This window comes from Gorilla gorilla, chromosome 4, assembly GCF_029281585.2.
Source record: "Gorilla gorilla gorilla isolate KB3781 chromosome 4, NHGRI_mGorGor1-v2.1_pri, whole genome shotgun sequence".
In the NCBI taxonomy this organism is placed as follows: Eukaryota; Metazoa; Chordata; class Mammalia; order Primates; family Hominidae; genus Gorilla; species Gorilla gorilla.
The window spans coordinates 43,966,286-43,991,718 of NC_073228.2; the positions used below are offsets into that span (position 1 = coordinate 43,966,286).

Genomic DNA, 25,433 nt, shown 5'->3' on the forward strand with positions numbered 1-25,433 from the left:
GAGGGATGAATACCAGCCAGGGCTTTGCATCTGCCTGTTGACAAACTTTATTTCTCTTTCAGCACCTGGCACCTCAGACAGACTGTGAGGATGGAAGCAGCATCAGGTAAATTATACCTAACAAGGTTCACGCCCAGAACTGTGAGAAGAGTTGGATCCCAGCTCTTTGGAAGACAATCCTTCCTCCAGGGGTGAACTTGAGCTGCACACACAATGCAGGAGGGCTACAGAGCACAGTTCTGAAGCATTATTTCCACACTGATAAATTCATGATTTATGAAAGGAAATACTGCCAGCGCTCACTCCCTCCTTGTCTGCTACAGCTTGTTAGACACAAATTGCAACAACAATCTTAAATACTTGCATTTTATTTCAGGCCAAAGCCCCTCCACTCTGAACTAAATGCCATGACAGTCCCACAGCATAGGCTGGTAGTAAAAGAGCCCACAGACAGGGTAGGATAGCCAGAGGAGGGAGGAGTGGGCGACAGGGAGGGGAAGGATCACACACACAAACCTAAGAGTAGAGCAATGCAGAATGCCTGTGGCACTCGGCTCCTACCAGCTCTGGCTCTCAGTGGAGATGAAGAATGGCAGCAGGAGGACAGAATGCCTCATTGTCTGAAGGAGAGCATGTTGTTTCTCATCTCCATCCCCAGAGCCCTCTCTTTCAGGCAGGCAGAAACAAAGCCCTTGCACCCCACTGCACTGCGCAACACAGCAGAGACGCTGGTGGCGGAAGCCCTGGAGGCAGGGAGCTGTTACCAAAGGAGAAGAAAGGATTCCAAAAAGAAAGGAGCCCACTCTAACCCTGCGGAAAAGATGGCTACATCTCTGCTTTATAACCAGAAGAGACAGTAACAGCCCCGGACAGCCTTTCCCAAAATAAAGGCCCCTGGGCTGTTACTGTTCCCTCTGGCTGTGGCCAGCCACTTCTCTCTCATGCATGACCATGAGCTGTTGTGCAGGTCTCAGGCTCCACTCAGCCAGGCTAAGGTCTCGGGACATAAATCCCCAGCAGCAGGAGTCACAGCACCAGTTCCATTCAGTGGTATCAGTGAAAGAAAAAGCAAGGAGGTGGGAAAGTAAATATTCATCCCCCTGTCCATGCAAGGAGGTAGGCAAGAGGCCAGACTCCCACAAACAAAGTGCTCTAGGGCTACAGCAAAAACTGAAGCCAGCCAAGATGGGGATACAACATAACCACTCCCAGTGGGATGATGTTCAATATGGCAGCTTAGAATTTGCCACGTACAGGTCCCCAAAACTGGTCACCTGAGGAGATACTCCTGGTCCTACATACAAATGACCTGCAGAAACTCAGATCCCAGGAGAGTAATATAGGGTTCTGTTCAAAAGCAACAGCCCCTGTGTCTTATGTTTAACTTACAAACATCTGCACAGTATTTGTTCCCATGGAAGAGGCATAAGGGGCTGTTATGACTGACCTCTGTCGATCAGCCCAAGCAGAGGTGACTAGAAGACACTAAGCAGCCCAGCCTCCCACATACCTGCCCTGTGCCCAGTCCCACCTGAGTAAGTCTCCTGGCCCGCATCTTCTCTGACCATCTCAGAGCAGAACCCAGAGCTCACTTTTCCAAAACTGTTTCTAACTGACCAGGGTCCAAAGGCACAGCATGGTCTCCTCCCACAGCCCTCCTCACAGACTGAAGAGTGGAGGTTCCCTCTTTGGGTCTTCCAAAATCACAGCATAATGGTGAGGAGAGGGGTGGGAGAGTGGGACTTTCCAAGGAAGGAACCTCAGAGTCAACAACTGGAGCCCACACTTCTAAATGGTCCTTTTCTTCACTGGGAGGCGGTGAGGGAGAGTTCCTCCTACCCGATCTTGGAAGAAAGCAGCAACTGGAAAAGAGTGGGAAAGGGAAAAGAAAGGTATGAACAGCTTGGGTAACATAGGGAGACTCCGTCTCTACAAAAAAATAAATTAGCCAGGGATGTTGGCATGTGCCTGTAATCCCAACTACTCAGGAAGCTGAGGCCAGAAGATTGCTTGAGCCTGGGAGGTCAAGGCTGCAGTGAGTTATGATTACACCACTGCACTTCAGCCTGGGCAACAGAGTGAGACTCCGTCTCAGAAAAAAAAGTATGAACATATAAACAAAAATGAACAGAAAGGGAAGTCTCTCTGAGCCTATTCTGACTCAGGAGGCTGCCTGATAAAAAAAAAAAATGGCTGGGCATGGTGAATTATTTGAGTCTGGGAGGTGGAGACCAGCCTGGGTAACCTGGTGAAACCCTATCTCAATTTAAAAAAATAAAAAAGATGCCGGGCGTGGTGGCTCACGCCTGTAATCCCAGCACTTTGGGAGGCCGAGGTGGGCAGATCACGAGGTCAGGAGATCGAGACCATCCTGGCTAACATGGTGAAACCCCGTCTCTACCAAAAATACAAAAAAAAATTAGCCGGGCATGGTGGCAGGCGCCTGTAGTCCCAGCTACTCGGGAGGCTGAGGCAGGAGAATGGTGTGAACCCGGGAGGCAGAGCTTGCAGTGAGCTGAATCGTGCCACTGCACTCCAGCCTGGGCAACAGAGCAAGACTCCATCTCAAAAAAAAAAAAAAAAAAAAAAAAAAAAGGCCAGGTGCGATGGCTCACACCTGTAATCCCAGCACTTTGGGAGGCTGAGACGGGTGGATCACCTGAGGTCAGGAGTTCGAGACCAGCCTGGCCAACATGGCGAAACCCTATCTCTACTAAAAATACAAAAACTTAGCTGGGTGTGGTGGCAGGTGCCTGTAATCCCAGCTACTAGGGAGGCTGAGGCAAAAGAGTTGCTTGAACCTGGGAGGCGGAGGTTGCAGTGAGCCGAGATCGTGCCACTGCATTCCAGCCTGGGTAACAGAGCAAGACTCTGTCTCAAAAAAAAAAAAAAAAAAAAAAAAGAACAGATAAATACAAGTGAATGGATAAACAAAATGTGGTATATAGCACCATATAAATGGACTGCTATTTAGCCATAAAAATGGGGGGAAAAAAAGAGAAAAAAACGGTAATGAAGTAATGACACATGATAAAATACAAATGAACCTTGAAAACATTGTTAGATGAAAAAAGTCAGTTACAAAAGACCACAAATCATATGACTCCATTTGTGTAAATGTCCAAAATAGACAAATGCATAGACAGAGAAAGTAGACTAGTGGTTGCCAGGAGCTGGGGGGGAGGGAAGGACAGGGGAGTCACTACTCATGGGTACAGGGTTTCTTTCGGGGTGATGAAAATGTTCTAAAATTGACTGTGGTGGCTGACAGTTATACAACCCTGTGACTATATTAAAAACTACTGAACTGTATCTAAAAAGGTAAACTTTATGGCAGGTAAATTGTGTGTCAATAAAGCTATTAGGCCAGGCACAGTGGCTCATGCCAGTAATCCTAGCACTGTGGGAGGCAGAGGCAGGTGGATCACCTAAGGTCAGGTGTTTGAGACCAGCCTGGCCAACATGGCAAAATCCCGTCTCTACTAAAAATACAAAACTTAGCCAGGTGTGGTGGCATTGCCTGTAATCCCAGCTACTCAGAAAGCTGAGGCAGGAGAATTGCTTGAACCCAGGAGGCAGACGTTGCAGTGAGCTGAGATCACGCCACTGCACTCCAGCCTGGGTGAAAGAGTGAGCGTCCGTCTCCACACAAAAAAATAAATAAATAAAAAGGGAGGGAGGAGGAATAAAAAACCGAATAAATGAGAAAGCTTTCCCTTCTTTCTCCCCAGGTTTCAGTAGGAGCCCCTGCTACCCAGTGGTGGGTTAACACAGACCCACCTGGATAGAAAGCCATGCACCCAAAGAACAAGAAAGGTTGTGAAAGGCTACCGATGCTATGACATTACTTTCTCTAACAAATGGACACCTCTCTGGTCCAGGTTATAGCAAACCTAGCCCCTGCTATCTCAAAGAGTACTCCAGTTACCTCTTAGGCTGGTCTCCTTTAGCCAGGTGAGAAGAGCTCTGCCTCTCTTCCTGGGCCCAGCCACAGTTTGACATAGCATATCGAAGAATGGCATCAGACACAGTCATGGTACTTCGGCCCTGGACACAGGCTTCTATCTCAGGCACCGAGAGCTGGCTTTGCAGGAATAGGTGCAACTGGCTGTCTGACAGGAGAACCACACTCTGCAGGACCCTGGGAAAAACACAGGTAGCACAACACAGAGCATCACCCTGAGGAACTGCTCTCCATTCCCCATCCTCTGAAGAACTTCTGGCTACCTGAGCAGGGAGCTCCATCCTGCCTGGCACATTCCTCCACCCCTGCCTCCACCCTTGGTGGCCAGCACCAGCCGTTCTGTCCACTCACTTTTCAAGGAAGTGCTGCAGACCTTGTCGTCGCTTCTCAATGAACTCATCTGAGGTGCCGAAGAAGGTTGACTTCCCAGGAAGTTCAGGAACAGGCCTGTGTAGCCACATGATATAACACCCATGATAAGTGTAACATCTAAGATAGTCATTCCGGCCTCTGATCAAGGAAATCCCTTAAAAAGAGGCCTAATCAATACAAATAGCTTTTTTTTTTTTTTTTTGAGATGGAGTCTCGCTCTGTCGCCCAGGCTGAAGTGCAGTGGTACAATCTCGGCTTACTGCAACGTCTGCCTCCCGGGTTCAAGCAGTTCTCTGCCTCAGCCTCCCGAGTAACTGGGATTACAGGTGCAGGCCACCACACCCATCTAATTTTTTGTATTTTTAATAGAGACGGGGTTTCACCATGTTAGCCAGGATGGTCTTGATCTGACCTCGTGATCCCTGCCTGCCTCGGCCTCCCAAAGTGCTGGGATTACAGGCATGAGCCACCGTGCCTGGCCCCAATTAGCTTTTAATCAGGGGTGGTGCTAACATTGACTGCATGCCAAGTGTCAAGCCAGACTGTGCTAAATGTTTTATAAACATGATTTCATTTAGTCATCCCAAAACCCCGTGACAAAGATATTAACTCACTTCAGATCAGAGAAGTTAAGTAAATGTCTCACTGTTACACAGCTAGTAAGCAGCAAAGCTCATATCGGAACCAGATCTATGACTATAAAACCCATGCTGATACATTATTTTTGTCTGTTTGATTTTAGAGACAAGGTATTGCTTTCCAGGCTGCTCTCTCCAGGTTGCCCAGGCTGGAGTGCAGTAGCATAATCGTGAGCATAGCTCACCGCAGCCTCAAATTCCTGGGATCAAGTAATCCTCCTGCATCAGCCTCCCAGAATAACTATGACTACAGGTACGTGCCACTGTGTGCACCTAATTTATTTATTTATTTACTTACGTATCTGTAGAGACAGTATTGCTCTGTTGCCCAGGCTGGTCTCAAACTCCTGGCCTCAAGTGATCCTCCTTCCTTAACCTCCCAAAGCACTGGAATTACATGTGTGAGCCACCAAGCCGAGCCACACTATGTTGTTTATGAAACCCACTCCCAGCTTGGTGCCATGGTTCATGCCTGTAATCCTGGCACTTTGGGAGGCCGAGGTGGGCAGATCACTTGAGCTCAGGAGTTCAAGACCAGCTTGGGCGACATGGTGAAACCTCATCTCTCCTTTAAAAAAAAAAAACAGCCAGGCGCAGTGGCTCACGCCTGTAATCCCAGCACTTTGGGAGGCCGAGGTGGGTGGGGATCACGATGTCAGAAGATCGAGACCATCCTGGCTAACACGGTGAAACCCCGTCTCTACTAAAAATAGAAAAAACTAGCCGGGCGTGGTGGCGGGCGCCTGTAGTCCCAGCTACTCGGGAGGCTGAGGCAGGAGAATGGCGTGAACCCGGGAGGCGGAGCTTGCAGTGAGCTGAGATTGTACCCTTGCACTCCAGCCTGGGCAACAAGAGTGAAACTCTGTCTCAAAAAAAAAAAAAATTAAAAAAAAAAAATAAAAATAAAAATACATAATTAGCCAGGCGTGGTGGCACATGCCTGTAATCCCCAGCTACTCGGGAGGCTGAGGCAGGGGAATCGCTTCAATCTGGGAGGCGGAGGTTGTGGTGAGCCGAGATCGCGCCATTGCACTTGAGCCTGGGCAACAAGAGCGAAACTCCATCTCAAAAAAAAACAAAAAAGAGAGAAGAAAAGAAAATTAGTAGGGCATGGTGGTGCACCCCTGTAATCCCAGCTACTCAGGAGGCTGAGGAAGGAGAATCACTTGAACCTGGGAGGTGGAGGTTGCAGTGAGCCGAGATCGTGCCACTGCAAACACTCCAGCCTGCATGATGGGACAGGAGCAAGACTCCATCTCAAAAAAAAAAAAAAGGCCGGGCGCAGCGGCTCACACCTGTAATAGCAGCACTTTGGGAGGACAAGGCGCGTAGATCATGAGGTCAGGAGTTGGAGACCAGCCTGACCAAAATGGTGAAACCCCGTCTCTACTAAAAATACAAAAATTAGCCAGCCGTGGTGGTGTACACCTGTAATCCCAACTGCTCAGGAGGCTGAGGCAGGAGAATCCCTTGAACCTGGGAGGTGCAGTGAGCCGAGATTGCACCACTACACTCTAGCCTGGGTGACAGAGCGAGACTCCGCCTCAGAAAAAAAAAAAAGGAAAAAAGAAATCCACACCCACCGTCAACTATTATTTTTAAAAAGGAAGAAACTGGAGTGGGACGCAGTGGCTCACAACTGTAATCCCAACAACTTGGGAGACTGAGGTAGGAGGATCACTTGAGGCCAAGGAGTTTGAGAGACCAGCCTGGGCAACAAAGTGAGACCTTTCTCTACAAAAAATACAAAAATGAGCTGAGCATGGTGGCACATACCTGTAGTCCCAGCTACTTGGGAGGCTGAAGTGGGAGAATCCCTTGACCCCAGGCGTTTGAGGCTGCTGAGGCTCACATTTTTTTGTAGTTATTGTTGTTGTTTTTGAGACAGTCTCGCTCTGTCACCAGGCTGGAGTGCAGTGGCACAATCTCAGCTCACTGCAACCTCTGCCTCCCAGGTTCAAGCAATTCTCTGCCTCAGCCTCCTGAGTAGCTGGGATTACAGGCACCTGGCACCACACCCGGCTAGTTTTTTGTATTTTTAGTAGAGATGGGGTTTCACCATCTTGGCCAGGCTGGTCTTGAACTCCTGACCTCGTGATCCACCTGCCTCAGCCTCCCATAGTGCTGGGCGTGAGCCACCGCGACCGGCAGAGGCTCACTTAGCTAAGCTCCATCTCAAAAAAAAAAAAAAAAAAAAAAAGAAAGAAAAAGAAAAACAAAACAAAAAAAAAACAGGCCAGGCTGGAGGATATAGGATTTGTCAGGGGAACGGAGTTTCACCTGGTTTATTAGGGCCTGCCCCAGGACAACAGCCTCATCAGTTCCACATGTTAACTAACTGACTTGGTCACTCAACAGGCCACCTATCACCACTGAGTATTCAGTGACCATCCTACAGCAAAATCACTGTTGTAATTCTCTCCACTTTCAGGACTTATTTGGCAGGTGGGTGTGAGGAGTAAATAATAACTGCCTTCCCTAGGCTCTCATATGTCTCTGGAAAAGGACCTCTGTATTAAAAGGGCAAAAAAAATCATTATTTTTACATGTGAAGTGGATGGAAACACTATCTGTCAAATAAGTCCAGGTGCTTAAAATTTTCTGATAAGCAGATTTAAACTGTTTAAAATGTTAGCTGTATATTTGTTGAGCTCTAGACATATATGCATATAAAGAAAGAAAAATATTTTTGATGTTAGTATGGCTTTGTTAGGTAAAAATACTCGAAATTAGATTCTACTTTTTTCACTGACTTGAAAATATGATTTAAGAACATATATCTGGCCGGGTGAGGTGGCTCACGCCTGTAATCCCAGGGAGGCCGAGGCAGGCGGATTGCCTGAGGTCGGGAGTTGGAGACCAGCCTGGCTAGCATGGTAAAACCCTGTCACTACTAAAAACACAAAAATTAGCTGGGCGTGGGGGTAGGGACCTGTAATCCCAGCTACTCGGAAAGCTGAGGCAGGAGAATCGCTTGAACCCAGGAGGCTGAGGTAGCAGTGAGCCGAGATCACACCATTGTACTCCAGCCTGGGCAACAGAGTGAGACTCCGTCTCAAAAAAAAAAAAAGAAAAAAGGCGGAGCATGCTGGCTCACGTCTGTAATCCCAGCACTTTGGAAGGCCAAGGCAGGTGGATCATGAGGTCAGTTCAAGACCAGCCTGGCCAGGCTGGGCGCAGTGGCTCACACCTGTAATCCTAGCACTTTGGGAGGCGGAGGTGGGTGGATTGCCTGAGCTCAGGAATTCGAGACCAGCCTGGGCAACATGGTAAAACCTCATCTCTACTAAAATACAAAATAGTCAGCCAGGCGTGGTGGCAGGCGCCTGTAATCCCAGCTACTTGGAAGGCTGAGGCACAAAAATTGCTTGAGCCTGGGAGGTGGAGGGTGTCACTGCACTCCAGCCTGGGCAACAAAGTGAAACTCTATCTCAAAAAAAAAAAAAAAAAAAGCAAAAAAAACCCAGCCTGGCCAAGATGGTAAAACCCCATCTCCACTAAAAATACAAAAAATTAGCTGGGCATGGTGGTAACCCCCTGTAATTCCAGCTACTCGGGAGGCTGAGGCAGAGAACTGCTTGAACCCAGGAGACGGAGGTTGCAGTAAGCCGAGATTGTACCACTGCACTCCAGCCTGGGTGACAGAGCGAGACTCCATCTCAAAAACAAAAAAACAAAACAAAACAAAAAAAAGGCCTGGGCATGCTGCCTCACGCCTGTAATCCTAGCAACTTTGGGAGGCTAAGGCAGGCAGATCACCTGAGGTTAGGAGTTCGAGACCAGCCTGACCAACATGGAGAAACCCCATCTCTACTAAAAATACAAAATTAGCCGGGAGTGGTGGCGCATGCCTGTAATCCCAGCTACTCAGGAGGCTGAGGCAGGAGAACCTCTTGAACCCGGGAGGTGGAGGTTGCGGTGAGCCGAGATCGCACCTGGGCAACAAGAGCAAAACTCAGTCTCAAAAAAAAAAAAAAAAAAGAACATATTTCCCAGCCAGGAGTGGTGGCTCACGCCTATAATCCCAGCACTTTGGGAGGCCAAGACAGGTGGATCACTTGAGTCCAGGAGTTTGAGACCAGCCTGGCCAACATGGAGAAACCCCACCTCTACTAAAAATACAAAAATTAGGCAGGCATACTGGTGGGCACCTGTAATCCCAGCTACTTGGGAGGCTGAGGCAGAGAGAATTGCTTCAACCTGGGAGGTGGAGGTTGCAGTGAGATGAGATCATGCCGTTGCACTCCAGCCTGGGCAACAGAGCAAGACTCCATCTCAAAAAAAAAAAAAAAAACATTATTTCCCAGCCGGGCCTGGTGGCTCGCACCTGTAATCCCAACAATTTGGAAGGCCAAGGCAGGAGGACTGCTTGAGCCCAGGAGTTCAAGACCACCCTAGTAACATAGGGAGACCCCCATCTCTACAAAAATATTTTCCAAATTAGGCAAGTGTGGTGGCATGCACCTGTAGTCCCAGCCACTCTGGAAGCTGAGGTGGGAGGATTGCTAGAACCCAGGAGGTTGAGGCTGCAGTGAGCCATGATTGCACCACTGCACTCCAGCCTCCGTAACAGAGCAAGACCCTATGTCAAAAAAAAAAAAAAAAAACCCAAAAAACAAAAAAAGAAACAACATATTTCCCAATTTCCTTAGTGCCTGGTATGTTGCAAGTTCTCTTCATTGTCAACTCCAGTTCCTACATAAGCACCCAAAAAGCCAGTCACAGACCCAAGAAGGAAGCAAGAGCAAACTCACACCAAACCAGCATTTCTCTGTAGCTGCTTTCTCAGCCACACAAACTCACGGTAGCGGCGCCGCACACAGGAAGTCTTGGCAGTAAAGGCTTTGCTGTTGGTCTATACATGAAAGCACATGAAGTACATGAAAAGGGTTTAGTGGAAATAGACAAGTTCACATGAGCTCCCTATTATTGCTTTCACTGAGGAGCCATGCCATCAGGCCACAGACCTGATCAGGTCCCCAACTAGAACAAGGTGCCACCAGGCAGCCCAAAAACAACTCAAAGACATACCTCAAGCTCTCTTTCCTTTCCTCCCTCCCTTTCTTCTACGTCTTCTGTCTCGGGTCCACCAGAAACACTCAAAAATAGGTTACACCTTGACCTGCACGGTGGCTCACGCCTATAATCCCAGCACTTTGGGAGGCCAAGGAGGGTGGATCACTTGAGGTCAGGAGTTCAAAACCAGCCTGGCCAACATGATGAAACCCCATCTCTACTAAAAAAATATATATTCAAAATTAGCTGGGCGTGGTGGCACATGCCTGTAATCCCAGCTACTTGGGAGGCTGAGGCAGGAGAATCACTTGAACCTGGGAGGCGGAGGTTGCAGTAAGCTGAGATCACACCACTGCACTCCAGCCTGGGCAACAAGAGCAAAACTCCATCTCAAAAAAAAAAAAAAAGGTTACACCTCAGTACAAGCCCCTCAGCCCTGCAGAGCGCTGACCCCAATACAGAAGCTTGATGTACTCACATGGAGGAATATCTTATAATCCACATAAGAGTTCCAGGAGCCCTCATTCTGCACTCGGGGGTCCTGAACACGCACTGTAATCACCTCCTGCAGGTAAGAAAAGCTCCCTCAGCTTCAGCTACACAGCAAGGCAGCTCTGACAACACAGGTCGCTAGATTTTTCCCCCCAACACCAACTTTCATTCACTCAACACCAACTTTCATTTATTCAATTCAACTTTCATTCACTCAATTCAGTCACTCAATTCAACAAATTTTTACTGAGCCCCACTACGTGTCAGACACTGTTCTAGGCACTGGGGATAAAGCATGAACAAGAGATATAAGTGCCTGCCCCCATGAAGCTTACATTCCAGTATATTCCAATCAAAGGAAAATTTAGTCAGAATGGAACCCCAATTTCCTAGGAATGCCTCTGCTGTTGATTTCTTTCTCCTGACTTTATTCTGAGCTCATCAGAACCACCAAAGTAATACTGCAGGTAATGATTAATGATTTGCATCTCTGTGTCCTCTTTCCTCCTAAATCCCCTCTCCAACTTTTACCCACCTGTTCTCTGCAGACCATACTCTTACCTCCTGTTCTTGGTTCTCCGACATCCTACACCAAAAGCCCATTGGAAGGAAACATCTGATGAGGGACAGAGGATACAGGATCAAGGTTAGTATGCCTCTGTTCTTATCATTCTTTACCAGGGAAAACCCTGAAAGTTTTTAATAGACCCCCGTGGGGAAACCCAGGCAACACTTTTTGTTCTTGTAAAACTTAAGAGGAAGCAAAAAAAAAAAAAAATCCCCATTAGCTCAATACCAAGCTAAAAGGCCCTGGGGGATTTGCCTCCCTTCTCAGACCAGGCCCTCAACTAGGCCACCTCTCCCCAAAGCGTGTTGGAGTCTACAGAAAGTTTGTCACACGCAGCCAGAACAGGCGTGTCCAGATGTAAAACTTTTGCCTTGAAGAATGCAGGCACAACAGGGTCTGGTGAGCACTCACATCACAGCATTTTTTTTTTTTTTGAGGCAGAGTTTCACTCTTGTTGCCCAGGCTGGAGTGCAATGGCACAATCTCGGCTCACCGTGACCTCTGCCTCCTGGGTTCAAGCAATTCTCCTGCCTCAGTCTCCCGAGTAGCTAGGATTACAGGCACGTGCCACCACACCTGGCTAATTTTGTATTTTTAGTAGAGATGGGGTTTCTCCATGTTGGTCAGGCTGGTCTCAAACTCCTGACCTCAAGTGATCCACCCTCCTCGGCCTCCCAAAGTGCTGGGATTACAGGTGGGAGCCACCACGCCCTGCCAGATCACAGCTTTGAAAGCAAGCCTAACAGCACCCCCTCCCGGCTGTTTAGAGACAACCAAGTCCCCACAAACACCAATGCTTCTGCATTTCTCCCAGTCTCACTAACAACCCGTCAACTCCCCACAGGTGAATCATAGAGCTAGAGCACTCCAAGGAGCACCTGAGTGGGTTGCCCAGTTGGGACCTTCCCCTTATCCAATCCATACTCTAGAACCCGAGCCAATTGTTCTAATTACTTCCTCTCCTGACATGCCATCCGGTTTGTACTTCTGTCCAAGCACCCCACAGCTGCACAGGTCGACTCAGGATGCGTTCTGCTCCTTTGTAAAGATTCATTAAAGCCTCAGCCCCTGATTTTCCCCAATGTGGCAGTTTACGTGTATAGCGACATCACCCACTCCGACAAGGGGACCATGAAGGCTGCAGCACAGGGTTACTCAAGTCCAATGGGGCCCATGATGTCACCTTCTGTTAAAATACAGCACTAATCTTGTTACTTCTAGAACTATTCCAACAGCATCCACCCTGGCTGCTGCCTCCACCCCCTTCTCTCTTAAGAGAGAAACAATAAGGTTTAATTTCCCTTTCCAATTTACCTTGAAATGAAAACTGACTTCAGCCAATATGTACTGCCAACAAATGATCCAGGCTGGCTCCTGGGAAAACAAGACTATCTCTAATATCTCTAAGCCCTCCCTCTCCTCCCCCATCCTGTACCCATTCACATACCCACTCATTTTTACAGTCCCACAATTAATTTTAAACACATTCTCTTATTAGTTCTGCCTTACCATTAGAAGACTGTAATGAGTTTCCTTCTATTTTATGTTTTGCTAACACAAGGCTAACATTTCAAAAGAAGGGGAACTCATTTACACCATGAAATTAGCAAAGCAAACCACTTTTTCAATTCTCTCCAATATACCAGAAGTATCTCCACAGACAAACACTGCATGCAGAAACGAAGCTGCATGGTCCAGACAAAATTGGGCTACACAATATTGAGCAAACCTAAGGTTTTGTGATTTCAGTACCATCTTAAATGGTATTCTTGCTGACAATCTGATTTTTATCTGATGCAGCCACCACCTCCAAGGGGTCCTGAACTGAAAGGTGGGAAATTCCAATTCCATAACAACCCATATATAACATTCCAGATATCAGTCAAATGTCTGAGACCAAAAAGAGCAGACCTATTTGCCGTGAACAATGAACCTCCTTAAGTTTTTTTTTTTCTCTTCTCTTTGCAGGCATTGGATAAACTGCCAGCACAGGAGCAGAGAGTTAAATATTCTGAAGTGTCTTTAAACAAAACTAACAACGGGAAAGACGATGACAAGGAAATCACAGTCATCCACTCAGTGGAGCTCATACATCTTTTGTGCCTTGAAAAAGGTTTGTCAAATTCAGGACCATAATTTAGGAACGAAATGATCATCACACCCTTGGTCTCAGGAAGTTTGTATAGGGCCCTGCACTACCTTCATGAAGAAATTCTTCTTTCCTTTGGGGCCAATACCACTCAGAAACAAATAGCTATGAACTGGCTTTTTAAAAACCTCCAGACGCCAGCCTGGCCAACATAATGAAACTCTGTCTCTACTAAAAATAAAAAAAATTAGCTGGGCGTGGTGGCAGGCGCCTGTAATCCCACCTACTTGGGAGACTGAAGCAGGAGAATCACTTGAACCCGGGAGGCGGAGGTTGCAGTGAGCCGAGATCGCGCCACTGCACTCCAGCCCAGGCGACAGTGCAAGACTCCGTTGTCAAAAAAAAAAAAAAACACAAAAAACAAAAAACCTCCAGATGGGCCGGGTGCGGTGGCTCACGTCTGTAATCCCAGCACTTTGGGAGGCCGAGGCGGGCGAAATACGAGGTCAAGAGATTGAGACCATCCTGGCCAACATGGTGAAACCCCTTCTTTACTAAAAATACAAAAATTAGCTGGGCGTGGTGGCGCGTGCCTGTAGTCCCAGCTACTCGGGAGACTGAGGCAGGAGAATCAGTTGAACCCAGGAGGTGGAGGTTGCAGTGAGCCGAGATCGCGCCACTGCACTCCATCCTGGCAACAGAGTGAGACTCCGTCTCAAAAAAAAAAAAAAAAAGTTTCAGTTGTAACTGTCCTTAAAAACACTGGGCTGGCCCAGTGGCTCACGCCTGTAATCCAACACTTTGGGAAGCTGAGGCGGGCAGAACACTTGAGGCCAGGAGTTCAAGAACAGCCTGGCCAACACGGCAAAACTCCGTCTCTACTAAAAATACAAAAATTAGCTGGGCATGGTGGCACAGGCCTGTACTCCCAGCTACTCGGGAGACTGAGGCATGAGAATCGCTGGAACCCAGGAGGCGGAGGCTGCAATGAGCCAAGATCACACCACTGCACTCCAGCCTGGGCGACAGAGCGAGACCCTGTCTCAAAAACAAACAAATAAACACTGGAACAAATACAAAAACCTAGACACCAAGTAGTAATTTCTAGCAACCACTCTTCTCCATTAGATTCCTCCCCACAGATACCACTCCTCAAAAGAAAAAGCTCAGTTCTGCCTCTGGAGAAGCAGCAGGAAGTTCCTAACTTTAGTTCTCTGATCTGGGAGATGGATCTGTACTTCATCCAAATGCTAGAGTCAGTGACCATAGCTAGTTACATAACTTAGTGTTAACTACATTTCCTGGGCCCTTTCAACCACATCTGAAGTTTCCTTTACTTTCTTCACCTGTACCAGCACCAGTAGCTCTGGTGAGTACCCGATTGTTTGCTGTTTACAAAGTAGATTCATCGTAAAGCTTTCTAATATAGTAACAATGCAAGGCTTTAGTCTCACCATTTATTTTCTCTCCCATTTAAACAACTTCAAGAGACAGGTTAAGAAACAAATCAGGTGACAAAAGTAGATGGAACTACTGAGACTACCGTCCCTTCTTACTCAATCTTGAGCCTTTAGTGCCAGATGGCAGAAAGCAATTCAAAAAGCTCTCCCTCCAATTATAAATATCACAGGTACTAAACGGAGGAAGCTCCCAGTTCTGACCAAGCTCTGTGTGATCTCAACCAAGCAGTTATGCTCCATCTTTTTGTCCATCTCTAACCTACGCCTTTCACTTGGAAGGTAAGTAACAAAGGCGACCACAATCTACCGCCAAGTCTCCCGTGTCCACGTAAAATACTCGCCATTGCCCCCAGTCTTAGCCATTTAAGTAAATGTCCCCAGAGTCTTTTACCACGGCCACTCTTTCTCCATTCTCAACAAACTAGGACCGAAAGGTCCACATGGTCCTTCTTTCTTTCCGATTAAGCTTGGGGGGGTAGGAAGTGAAAGATATACTTTGAAGGTAAACTGAAAAGCCGGGTTTCCTTTCTTGGATCCCGAGCAAGCCCTTGCCTTAATCCCGGGTGGTAAGAGAGTCCCTCCCTAGGATGTAAAGCGATGCCGCCATCCCGAGTGCCACTACTGATGCTCAAGCCCACGCCCCCTCACAGGAGAGCAGCACCCACTCCCCGGGCCCCGCCCACGCCCTCTCACCTGAGAACAGCACCAGCTCCCCACAGCGACACCGCCCGCGCCCCACCATATAGCCAGATCACGGCTTCTCCTTCCGGGTGAGTCGCCGGTGCCCCGGTGCACGACGGGAGACGCCCCAATCCCGGGTGCCCGGGACGCCCCGCCCCTACAGGCCCGGCCTCTGAGTGGGATTCCCGCTTCCGAATAGCGCGGCTCCGCTGGCCAAGGCCCCGGACTGGAGTCGGGATCCCCCCTCCACTCACTTGGGACGCTGGAGAGTGGACGCAGGTGCCGGGTGAGGGACGGCGAATGGATATCCAATCCGGGGCCGCGTTCCGCCCACTGTCAGGGGAAGCCAATCAGCGGCCAGGGGGCGTCAGCGACGGGCAGCCAGTGGGTCCCGGGAGCAGAGGGGTGTAAGGGGGTTGTTACTCTTGTTCCCGCTATGCGAGGGATAGTCTGCAGTGTGGGAGGTTCGGGGCTTTAGGAAGCCCACATCCCTGGATCCTCACTAAGTCCCGAGAGCCACCATTTGAACCTCGTAGTTTGCTGTTCCCCAGCGGAGCTATCAAGGGGACTCCGATTCAGATTCGTAAAGCCACGGACCGATTGTCAGAGTGAAAGTCAGACTCGAGAGGGTCCGGCGACTCAGATTGCTCACACCGAAACAAACTCGAAGCAATATCATGCAGCTAGGGAGCAAGAGAAAGCCGTTCAATGTGTTGGTGGTCTTTTAACAACTTATTTAAAGATAATTTCAGCAAGCCTAGCGCGGTGGCTCACGCCTGTAATCCCAATACTATTAGGGAGGCCGAGGCGGGAGGATCGCTTGAGGCCAGGCTTGAGACACGCCCTACCAACTTAGGGAGACCCTCGCCTCTGCAAAATATTTTAAAAATTAGCCGGGCATGGTGGCACGCGCCTGTAGTCCCAGCTACTCGGGAAGCTGAGACAGGAGGATAGCTTGAACCCAGGGGTTCGAGGCTGCAGTGAGCCCTGATCACTGCAGAGCAAGACCCTGTCTGAAAAAAAGAGAGAGAGCTAAAAGGAAGAAAAGAAAGGAAAGAAAAGAAAGGGGCCGGGCACAGTGCCTCACGCCTGTACTTCCACCACTTTGGGAGGCAGAGGCGGGTGGATTACCTGAGGTCAGGAGTTCGAGACCAGCCTGGCCAACATGGTGACACCCCGTCTCTACTAAAACTACAAAAATTAGCTGGGCGTGGTCATGGGCACCTGTAATCCCAGCTATTCAGGAGACTGACGCAGGGGGATTGCTTGAACCCAGGAATCGGAGGTTGCAGTGAGACAAGATCGCGCCATTACACTCCAGCCTGGGAGACTCCATTGTAAAAAATAAATAAATAAAAAGGAAGATAGCTGGATTCTCATATGTGCTTCCCGTTTCTCTGTTGTGCTCTATTGTTTTGGTACATTAAGAAAATTCAGCCTTATATAGATATGTAGTTGAGAAAAGGAAGAGTATTTTTAGCCTTCTCAAACAATTCTGAATACTCTTCTTTGATACTACCCAAATTCAACAAATGCTAACTTTTCTTTGTTTTTTTGAGACAGGGTCCTGCTCTGTTGCCCAGGCTGGAGTGCAGTGGCAGGATCACAGCTCACTGCAGCCTCAACCTCCAGGGCTCAAGCCATCCTCCCTCCTCAGCCCTTGGAGCTGCTGGGACTGCAGGCGTGTGCCACCATACTCGGTTAATTTTTAAAATTTTTATACAGATAATTTTTTAAGTTTTTAAAATTTTATACAACATAGGGTCTCCCTATGTTGCCGAGACTGGAAGTGTTTATTTATTTATTTATTTATTTTTAAGTACACACCACCTTGGAGATGGAGTCATTTCTTAAAGGTTAAGTGTGATAGGGAGTCAAGCCATTTAGAAAATACTGGTACAGAGTTATGCAGATCAGCCAATGTTGATGCATTTATTCAATGTAAAAAAAATCACATTTATTAAATTCATCACTGATCTCATCAGGAAAGTCTCAAGAAACTGCCCACTGACTAGCTGGGACTACAGGCACGCGCCACCATGCCCGGCTAATTTTTGTATTTTTAGTAGAGATGGGGTTTCACCATATTGGTCAGGCTAGTCTTGAACTCCTGACCTCATGATCCACCCGCCTTGGCTTCCCAAAGTGCTGGGATTACAGGCATGAGCCACCGTGCCTAGCCTCACATGTCTTAATATTAAGACAGCCTCAACCTCCTGGGCTCAAGTGATCCTGCCACCCAAGCCTTCTAAGTAGCTGGGACCACAGGTGTGTGCCACCATGCCCGACTAATTTTTTATTATTATTTGTATAGATGAGGTCTCACTATATTGCCCAGCCTGGTCTTGAACTCTCAAGAGATTGAGACCATCTGGTGGTGTGTGATTGTAATTCCAGCTAGTCGGGAGACTGAGGCAGGAGAATCACTTAAACCCGGGAGGCAGAGGCTTCAGTGAGCCAAGATCATGCCACTGCACTCCAGCCTAGTGACAAAGCGAGACTCCGTCTCAAAAAAAAAAAAAAAAAAAAAAGGTATATAGGACAAAGGCAGTGATGGCCCTCTCCACCTTGAAACACACATATAAGAGCCAGAATTTACTAACACAATAAATATGATACATCTGAAACTGTTGTCCTGTAATGTACAGTTTAGGAAAATGATGACATTTAAATGGAGACCTCAGGGAACATGATGGCTGAACTTCAATATTAGAAGAAACATATGAAAGAAAGATTAGGCTTACTGTGTGGCTACAGATGCCAGAATTAGGGAAAATAGGTGGCATCTCCATGGGGAGCAGAATTCAGCTCAATACAAGGAATTAGGGATGGCAGCATTTTATGTAGACAGAAATATGGTTTGGGAGTTAGACAGAAATGAGATTAAATCAATCAAGAATTTATGGCCAGGCATGGTGGCTCACATCTGTAATCCCAGCACTTTGGGAGGCCGAGACAGGTCAAGGCCTGCTTGAGCCCAGGAGTTCCAGACCAGCCTGGACAACGTGACAAGACTCTGGCTCTACAAAATAGAAAAAATTAGCTGAGTAAGGTGTGGCTCAAAGCTACTCAGGAGGCTGAGGGAGAAAGATGATTTGGGCCTGGGAAGTTGAGACTGCAGTGAACCGTGATTGCACTACTGCACTTCAGCCTAGGAGAGAGAGTAACATCCTGTCTCAAAAAAAAAGAAAAAAAAAAAAATAGGCCAGGTGTGGTGGCTTACACTTGTAACGCCAGCACTTTGGGAGGCCGCAACGGGGGGGATCACAAGGTTAGGATTTCAAGACCAGCCTGAAAACACAGTGAAAACCCGTCTCTACTAAAAATACAAAAAGTAAGGCTGGGTGCAGTGGCTCACACCTGTAATCCCAGCACTTTGGTAGGCGGAGGCAGTGGGACCACTTGAGGTCAGGAGTTCGAGACCAGTCTGGCCAACATGGTGAAACCTCCCTCTACTAAAATTACAAAAATTAGCCAGGCACGGTGGCGGGCGACTGTAAACCCAACTACTCAGGAGACTGAGGCTGGATAATTGCTTGAACCCGGGAGGTGGAGGTTGCAGTGAGCCGAGATCTCACCACTGCCCTCCAGCCTGGGTGACAGAGCAAGACTCAGTCTCGGGAAACAAAAAAATTAGCTGGGCATGGTGGTGGGCACCTGTAATCCCAGCTACTCGGGAGACCGAGGCTGGATAATTGCTTGAACCCGGGAGGTGGAGGTTGCAGTGAACCGGATCATGCCACTGCACTCCAGCCTGGGTGACAGAGTTAGACTCCGTCTCAAAAAATAATAATAATAATAAATAAATAAAATAAAATAAAAAATAAACCAGGCGTGGTGGCTCACGCCTGTAATCTTAGCACTTTGGGAGGTTGAGGCGGGTGGATTGCGTGAACTCAGGAGTTCAAGACCAGCCTGGGCAACATGGTGAAACCCCCGTCTCTACTAAAATACAAAAAAATTATCTGTGCATGGTGGCATGCACTTGTAATCCCAGTTACTTGGGAGGCTGAGGCAGGAGAATTGCATGAACCCGGGAGGCGGAGGTTGCAGTGAGCCGAGATCTTGCCATTGCACTCCAGCCTGGGCGACAGTGCAAGACTCCGCCTCAGGGGGAAAAAAAAAAAAAGCACTCATTAATAGTAGCTAATTATCATTACAACTAATTTTGTCATCATTATCATCAGTCAAAAACAGTACACTACAGGAGGAAGTGAGGAGATGCTTGCTTCTCACTTGCTTCTTCATAGAAACCCAGCCCAAATGTTTCAGGAAGAATTGCTCTCTTTGTGTCCGGAGTTGATTCCTTCCGGTGGGTTTGTGGTCTCCCTGACTTAAACAATGAAGCCGCGGACCTTCATGGTGAGTGTTAAAAACAGCTCTTAAAGCTGGCAGGGACCCAAAGAGTGAGCAGCAGCAAGATTTATTGTGAAGAGCGAAAGAACGCGAAAGAACAAAGCTTCCACAGCGTGGAACCCGACCTGAGCAGGTTGCTGCTGCTGGCTAACGGGAATGGGTGGGGGGCAGGGGGCCAGCTTGTACACCCTTATTTGTCCCCACCCATTTTCCATTTCTGTCCTATCAGAGTGCCCTTTTTTCAATCCTCCCCGTGATTGGCCACTTTTAGATTCCTGCCGATTGGTGCATTTTACAGAGCGCTGATTGATGCATTTTGCAGAGTGCTGATTGGTGCATTTTACAATCCTCTTGCTAGCTACAGAGGGCTGATTGGTGTGTTTTTACAGAGTGCTGATTGGTACATTTTACAATCCCCTTGCTAGGTACAGAGCGCTGATTGGTGCATTTCACAATCCTCTTGTAAGACAGAAAAGTTCTCCAAGTCCCCACTCGACCCAGGAAGTCTAGCTGGCTTCACCTCTCATCTTCTCTGTGCTTTCTTGAAGCCCTTTTAACTAAACTCTATTATGATATTGCCGGGCTGGGTTTTTCTTACATGACAGTTCTCCAGAGCCGTGAACAGTGCCTGCATCAGCAAAACTGTCTTATAAATGCAAACTCCTGCCCTGAACAGTGCCTGCATCAGCAAAACTGTCTTATAAATGCAAACTCTTGCCTTTTGGGGTAGAGTGCAATAGAGTTTCCCTCTTCCTCCTGATTAGAAGGATACTTTAAAATAAAAAAATAAAACTTTAGTTATATTGTGGCTTAAAAACATGTTTTTTTCCTAATTGTGTGTTTCCTTGGGATGATTGGGTGAAAGGTGCTGACGGAAATTAATGACACTGAAAAAGGTGAGCACAACTTACAATGAAAAAGAGGACATTTTTGTGGCGCAGCCGGTGAAAAGGGGGAAATTCAGGAAGCTATGAGAGGCCTATGGGGGGACCTAACCTACTCTAGGGAATCAGGGAAGACCTCGAAGGGGAAGTAATCTTAACACTGAACAGTATTTTTTTTTTTTTAGACGACGTTTCGCTCTTGTTGCCCAGGCTGGAGTGCAATGGCGCGATCTCGGCTCACTGCAACCTCCACCTCCTGGGTTCAAGCGATTCTCCTCCCTCAGCCTCCCGAGTAGCTGGCACTACAGGCGCCCGCCACGACGCCCAGCTAATTTTTGTATTTTAGTAGAGATGGGGTTTCACCATGTTGGCCAGGCTGGTCTTGAAACCCTGACCTCAAGTGATCCACCCACCTCCGCCTCCCCAAGTGTTGGGATTATAGGCTTGAGCCACCGTGCCGGCGTGAGTAGGAATTTTACAGAGATTTGAGGAGGCAGAGATTGAGGACTAAGAAATCACTGGAAATTTGAGGCAGCGGCGATATGATAAAGTTCTGGTGAAGAATCTTAAGATTCAAAAATTTTGAGGATGTGAATTACAGAACTGTCCAGAAGTGGTTGATTTTTTGGGGGCCAAGCATCAGGGGGCTCGCTTATAAAAATCATATGTTCTAATTTTTTTTTTTTTTTTTTTTTGAGATGGAGTCTCGCTCCATCGCCCAGGCTGGATCGCAGTGGCTGGATCTCGGCTCACTGCAAGCTCCGCCTCCCAAGTTCAAGCAATTCTTGTCTCAGCCTCCTGAGTAGCTGGGACTACAGGCGCCTGCCACCACGCTCGGCTAATTTTTGCATTTTTAGTAGAGACAGGGTTTCACCTTGTTGGTAAGGCTGGTCTCGAACTCCTGACCTCAGGTGATCCACCCGCCTCGGCCTCCCAAAGTGCTGGGATGACAGGCGTGAGCGACTGCCCCTGGCCCATATGTTCTAATATTCTAGGTTACAACGCTCTACGCTGCAATCTCTCCACCGTTACAGTTTAAAAACTAGAAGTCCCTACCACCCTCGCCTACTGTGCGTGCGCGGCGCGCGGCGCTTCGGGCCTTGTAGTCTTGGACAGACCCCCCCCCCCCCCCCCCCCCAGGCCCATGGTGCCGTGCGGCGGGTCGTTGCGCCTGCGCGGTGCGAGCGGCGGGCAGCGCAGAGTGCGAGGCTCTTTTGTTCGGCTGAGGGGAGGGCCGTTGGCCGGGGCCTGCGGTACGCCGCTTCAGTGAGGGACGCCACTGCGGCCACCCGGCTTGCTGCCTTCCTGGGCGCCACTCCCCCAGGCGACCCGACGCGACGCTCCAGTAGCGCAGCACCGATTTCTCTCGGGCTCTTGGGCGCTGCTCTGAGGTGAGGAGCCCGCTGGAGGCGGGAGAGCTGGGGGAGGGGGCGCGGCGGCGGCGGCGGCGGGAGCCCTGCGTGAGGGGCCGCGCTTTCGAGGCGGAGGTTAGGAGCGGGGAGCGCGCCCAGGTCCAGCGTCCTGCTTCTCCGCTTCCCGCGCTGAGCTCTTCGCCTGTCGCTGAGGCGTCGGTGCCAGCTGCGTGAAGGATGGAGAGGGCGGGGCGCGAATCCTGAGCCAGAGACTGAGTGCTTGGGGGTGGGCCGAGCACTTGGGGGCCGCTCTTCGGGGCCCGGGTGGTCTGGAACAATGTTGCTTGGCTGGGCGGCTGCTGGATAGGGCGGAAGGGGACAGGCTTGAGGCTTGGATAGGCGTGAGGGGGCTCTGACGACCGCACGATCCGAGGTTTGTAACTGTATTCGGAAGACGCCGGGTCCGGCTGGGACTGCCAGAGGAACCTGACTTTGCAGGACTACGGAGGAGTAACGTCGAGTGAGTTGGAAGAAGGCCCAGGGCCGCACAAGGTGTGCTGATTGGAGGAGGAGATGTGTGGAATAAATTGGGAAAGGGGACACGGAGGGGGAGGGGCAGGCGTTTGCTGGGCCTGACTCTGGAAGGGGAGGAGCTGTTAGGATAAGTAGGGCGGAGATCCGGAGAATATTTCTGTAAGGTATGTCAGAAAAAAGGGGAAAGCAGGCCGCCCTTGCATCCTGATGGGTCCTTACAGTGGGAAGGCTGTAAGAATAATGTGCGAAGAAAGGATGGAATACACTTTTTTCACTTTTCCAGGTTTCCTACTACCTTCACTCCATGATTCCTTTGGGGAGTTAAAAAAGTCCAAGTGCAGTTCTTGCTTTGATTCAAAATTAGTTCCGTACGTTTTTGTGTGGGATCGTAACTGGTCTCACAAAGGTGATGAAATTGTAAAAATATGTAGATGAGTTAATAGTTAAGGAACGGCGTGAGGTAGTGAGAGATTGTGAGATCGTGTGAGGTGCGAGAAATTGGGAGACAGGAAAATTATATGAGATTGTGAGGTAATATTTGTTTCGTGGGCCCTTCTGTTTTTAGCCAGCTTTTCCTTGTTGGAAAATTTGAATACAGAGTGAGCAATATTTTACCTCTTTTTTTTTTTTTTTTTTTTTTGAGAAGAGTCTAACTCTGTTGCCCAGGCTGGAGTGCAGTGGTGCGATCTTGGCTCACTGCAACCTCCACCTCCCGGATTCATGCGATTCTCTTGCCTCAGCCTCCCGACTAGCTGGGATTACAGGCACACGCCACCAAGCCCGGCTAATTTTTGTATTTTTAGTAGAGACGGGGTTTCACCGTACTGGTCACGCTGGTCTCGAACTCCTGACCTCGTGATCCTTCCGCCTCGGCCTCCCAAAGTGCTGGGATTATAGGCGTGAGCCACTGCGCCTGGCCATATTTTACCTCTTTCCAAAGTTTCAAATGAGGGTTTTTCATAAATTGGTGTTACATTTAGACGTGTTGGTTTAACGCAATTGAGGTGGAATTTACAAAAAGTTCAGCTATAATCAGTTATATACTAGAACCCCTAGCCCAGGGTAAAGTAGCCTCCTCAATTGTGTTAAGAGTCACATCAGCAGTTTGGAAAGATTGTGAAAGGTCCAAGGCTTTGGAATAGATTCAGGAATACAATGGGGAAATTAATGCCGGTGTTCCTCCCTAGGTGCCTTATAGACTTTTATATGAAAGTGGTGTGATTGAAAAGCACTTGTATTGAAACCGGTGGCACCTTAATGAAGCTTCAGGGGAGTGGAGGACCTGAAGTCATTTACGGTTTTCCCTGTGGTGATATTTTTCTTCAATGGCTGCTGTATCCTAAATTGTTTCTCATTAAAAAAAATAAATAGTAGGGTCGGGCGCAGTGGCTCAAGCCTGTCATCCCAGCACTTTGGGAGTCTGAGGTGGGCGGATCACCTGAGGTCAGGAGTTCGAGACCAGCCTGGCCAACATGGTGAAACCCCGTCTCTACTGAAAATAGAAAAATTAGCCCGGTGTGGTGGCGGGCGCCTGTAGTCCCAGCTACTTGGGAGGCTGAGGCAGGAGAATCCCTTGAACCTGAGGCAGAGGTTGCAGTGAGCCGAGATTGGCGCCGCCGCCCTCCAGCCTGGGCAACAGAGGGAGACTATGTCTCAAAAAAAAAAAAAAAAGGGCCGGACGCGGTGGCTTGCGCCTGTAATCCCAGCACTTTGGGAGGCTGAGGCGGGCGGATCATGAGGTCAAGAGATCGAGACCATCCTGGCCAACCAACATGGTGAAACCCTGTCTCTACTAAAAATACAAAATTAGCTGGGCCTAGTGGCGCATGCCTGTAGTCCCAGATACTCGGGAGGCTGAGGCAGGAGAATCGCTTGAACCCGGGAGGCAGAGGTTGCAGTGAGCCGAGATCCGCGCCACTGCACTCCAGCCCGGGCAACAGAGCGAGACTATGTCTCAAAAAAAAGAAAAGATAGATGATAGATAGATAGATGGTGTGTGAAATAAATAGTTTTGAATGTAAATAGAAGCCTAGTGGTAAGTAAGTTACCCTGGTCTTCTGCATTTCTGAATACAGGATACCTATAACTTACAAACTATACCTCTAAAGAAAGATAGCACTCATTCTTGTGCCCATTTTAAGGACTAGGAAAATGTTTCTCTTTGTTGTTCACACCATTTGAAAATAATTCATTAAATTTTGCCATCCTCTAGTGGTTTATCTAGCAAAACCTCCCTTTTTTTAAAAAAAACTCCTATCTGCAGTGGTGTAAGAGATTTTGCATTAGATTTGGTAGATTTTCACTTCATAGGTTCTTTCCACGAAGAGTTTCTGGAGTAGAAGGCTAATTGCTAGTTTATGGGCTCCCATAAAATGGGGCCATACTGGCCCCGTCTCTACTAAAAATACAAAATTAGCTGGGCGTGGTGGTGCACACCTGTAATCCCAGCTACTTGGGAGGCTGAGGCAGGAGAATCGTTTGAACCCAGGAGGCGGAGGTTGCCATGAGCCGAGATCGCGCTATTGCACTCCAGCCTGGGCAACAAGAGCGAAACTCTGTCTCAAAAAAAGAAAAATGAAAAAATGGGGACGTACCTCTTGTTCATTAGTGCCTGGCACATAGTAGGCCGTTCAGATTGTTGATGAATGAATGATGAGTAGGGGAGCTTTGAGATCCATTCTGAGAACTCAGCCAAATTAATGTGCATAGTAGTTTGCTTGTCCTGTATCTGTGACATTTGGCAGAGTTAAGCTGTTGCTTTGCCATGTTTGTCTTAGCCTCAGTTTCTTTGTTTTTTTTTGTTTGTTTGTTTTTTGTTTTTTTAAGACAGAGTGTCGCTCTGTTGCCAGGCTGGAGTGCAGTGGTGGCGTCATGGCTCACTGAAGCCTCAACCTCCTGGACACAAGCAGTCCTCCCCCCACAGCCTCTTGAGTAGCTAGGACTACAGTCTCATGCCACCGTGCATGGCTTCTTTTTTGTAGGGACAGTCTCTGTTGCCCAGAATGGTTAGCTTCAGTTTTGTACTCA

The 25,433-nt window shown here is 48.4% G+C and overlaps 2 protein-coding genes across 8 annotated transcripts in view; one reads left to right on the forward strand and one right to left on the reverse strand.

Moving 5' to 3' along the window:
- Nucleotides 1–352: 352 nt before the first annotated feature.
- SNX11 (sorting nexin 11) lies at nucleotides 353–15,963 on the reverse strand. 5 transcript variants are annotated; one of them, XM_031011405.3, is made up of 8 exons: nucleotides 15,293–15,589; nucleotides 12,365–12,424; nucleotides 11,044–11,098; nucleotides 10,469–10,555; nucleotides 9,729–9,829; nucleotides 4,316–4,411; nucleotides 3,929–4,141; nucleotides 353–1,862 (listed from the first exon to the last, which is right to left on the reverse strand). In XM_031011405.3, the coding sequence occupies exons 3-8, from the start codon at nucleotides 11,083–11,085 to the stop codon at nucleotides 1,589–1,591; spliced, it is 813 nt and encodes a 270-aa protein (XP_030867265.1). In that variant the 5' UTR covers nucleotides 11,086–11,098; nucleotides 12,365–12,424; nucleotides 15,293–15,589; the 3' UTR covers nucleotides 353–1,588. The 5 variants fall into 5 exon arrangements, with proteins under 5 accessions (XP_030867265.1, XP_055243698.1, XP_063562368.1 ...); XM_055387723.2 differs by lacking the exon at nucleotides 12,365–12,424 and having other exon boundaries at nucleotides 15,535–15,963; XM_063706298.1 differs by lacking the exon at nucleotides 12,365–12,424 and having other exon boundaries at nucleotides 11,018–11,098; nucleotides 15,535–15,590.
- A 5,344-nt stretch (nucleotides 15,964–21,307) lies between these two features.
- The window catches only part of CBX1 (chromobox 1), a 35,404-nt gene continuing 31,278 nt past the window's right edge, over nucleotides 21,308–25,433 (forward strand). The window contains exon 1 of one of the 3 annotated variants that reach the window (XM_031011365.3): nucleotides 21,308–21,911. The gene's annotated coding sequence lies outside the window, so the exon portion shown is untranslated. Of the gene's footprint in view, nucleotides 21,912–21,959; nucleotides 22,425–25,433 lie in introns of those variants that run through there. The other 2 variants (XM_055387739.2, XM_004041477.5) reach the window with 2 other exon arrangements.

Coding starts and splice junctions, on each gene's coding strand:
- SNX11 (XM_055387723.2), bottom strand. CDS start 11,085: ATGGGCTTTTGGTGTAGGATGTCGGAGAACCAAGAACAGGAG. Junction 9,830..10,468: donor ATTATAAGATATTCCTCCAT/GTGAGTACATCA, acceptor TTTCATGTATAG/ACCAACAGCAAAGCCTTTAC. Junction 1,863..3,928: donor AAAGGAGACCAGCCTAAGAG/GTAACTGGAGTA, acceptor ACTCTTTTCCAG/TTGCTGCTTTCTTCCAAGAT.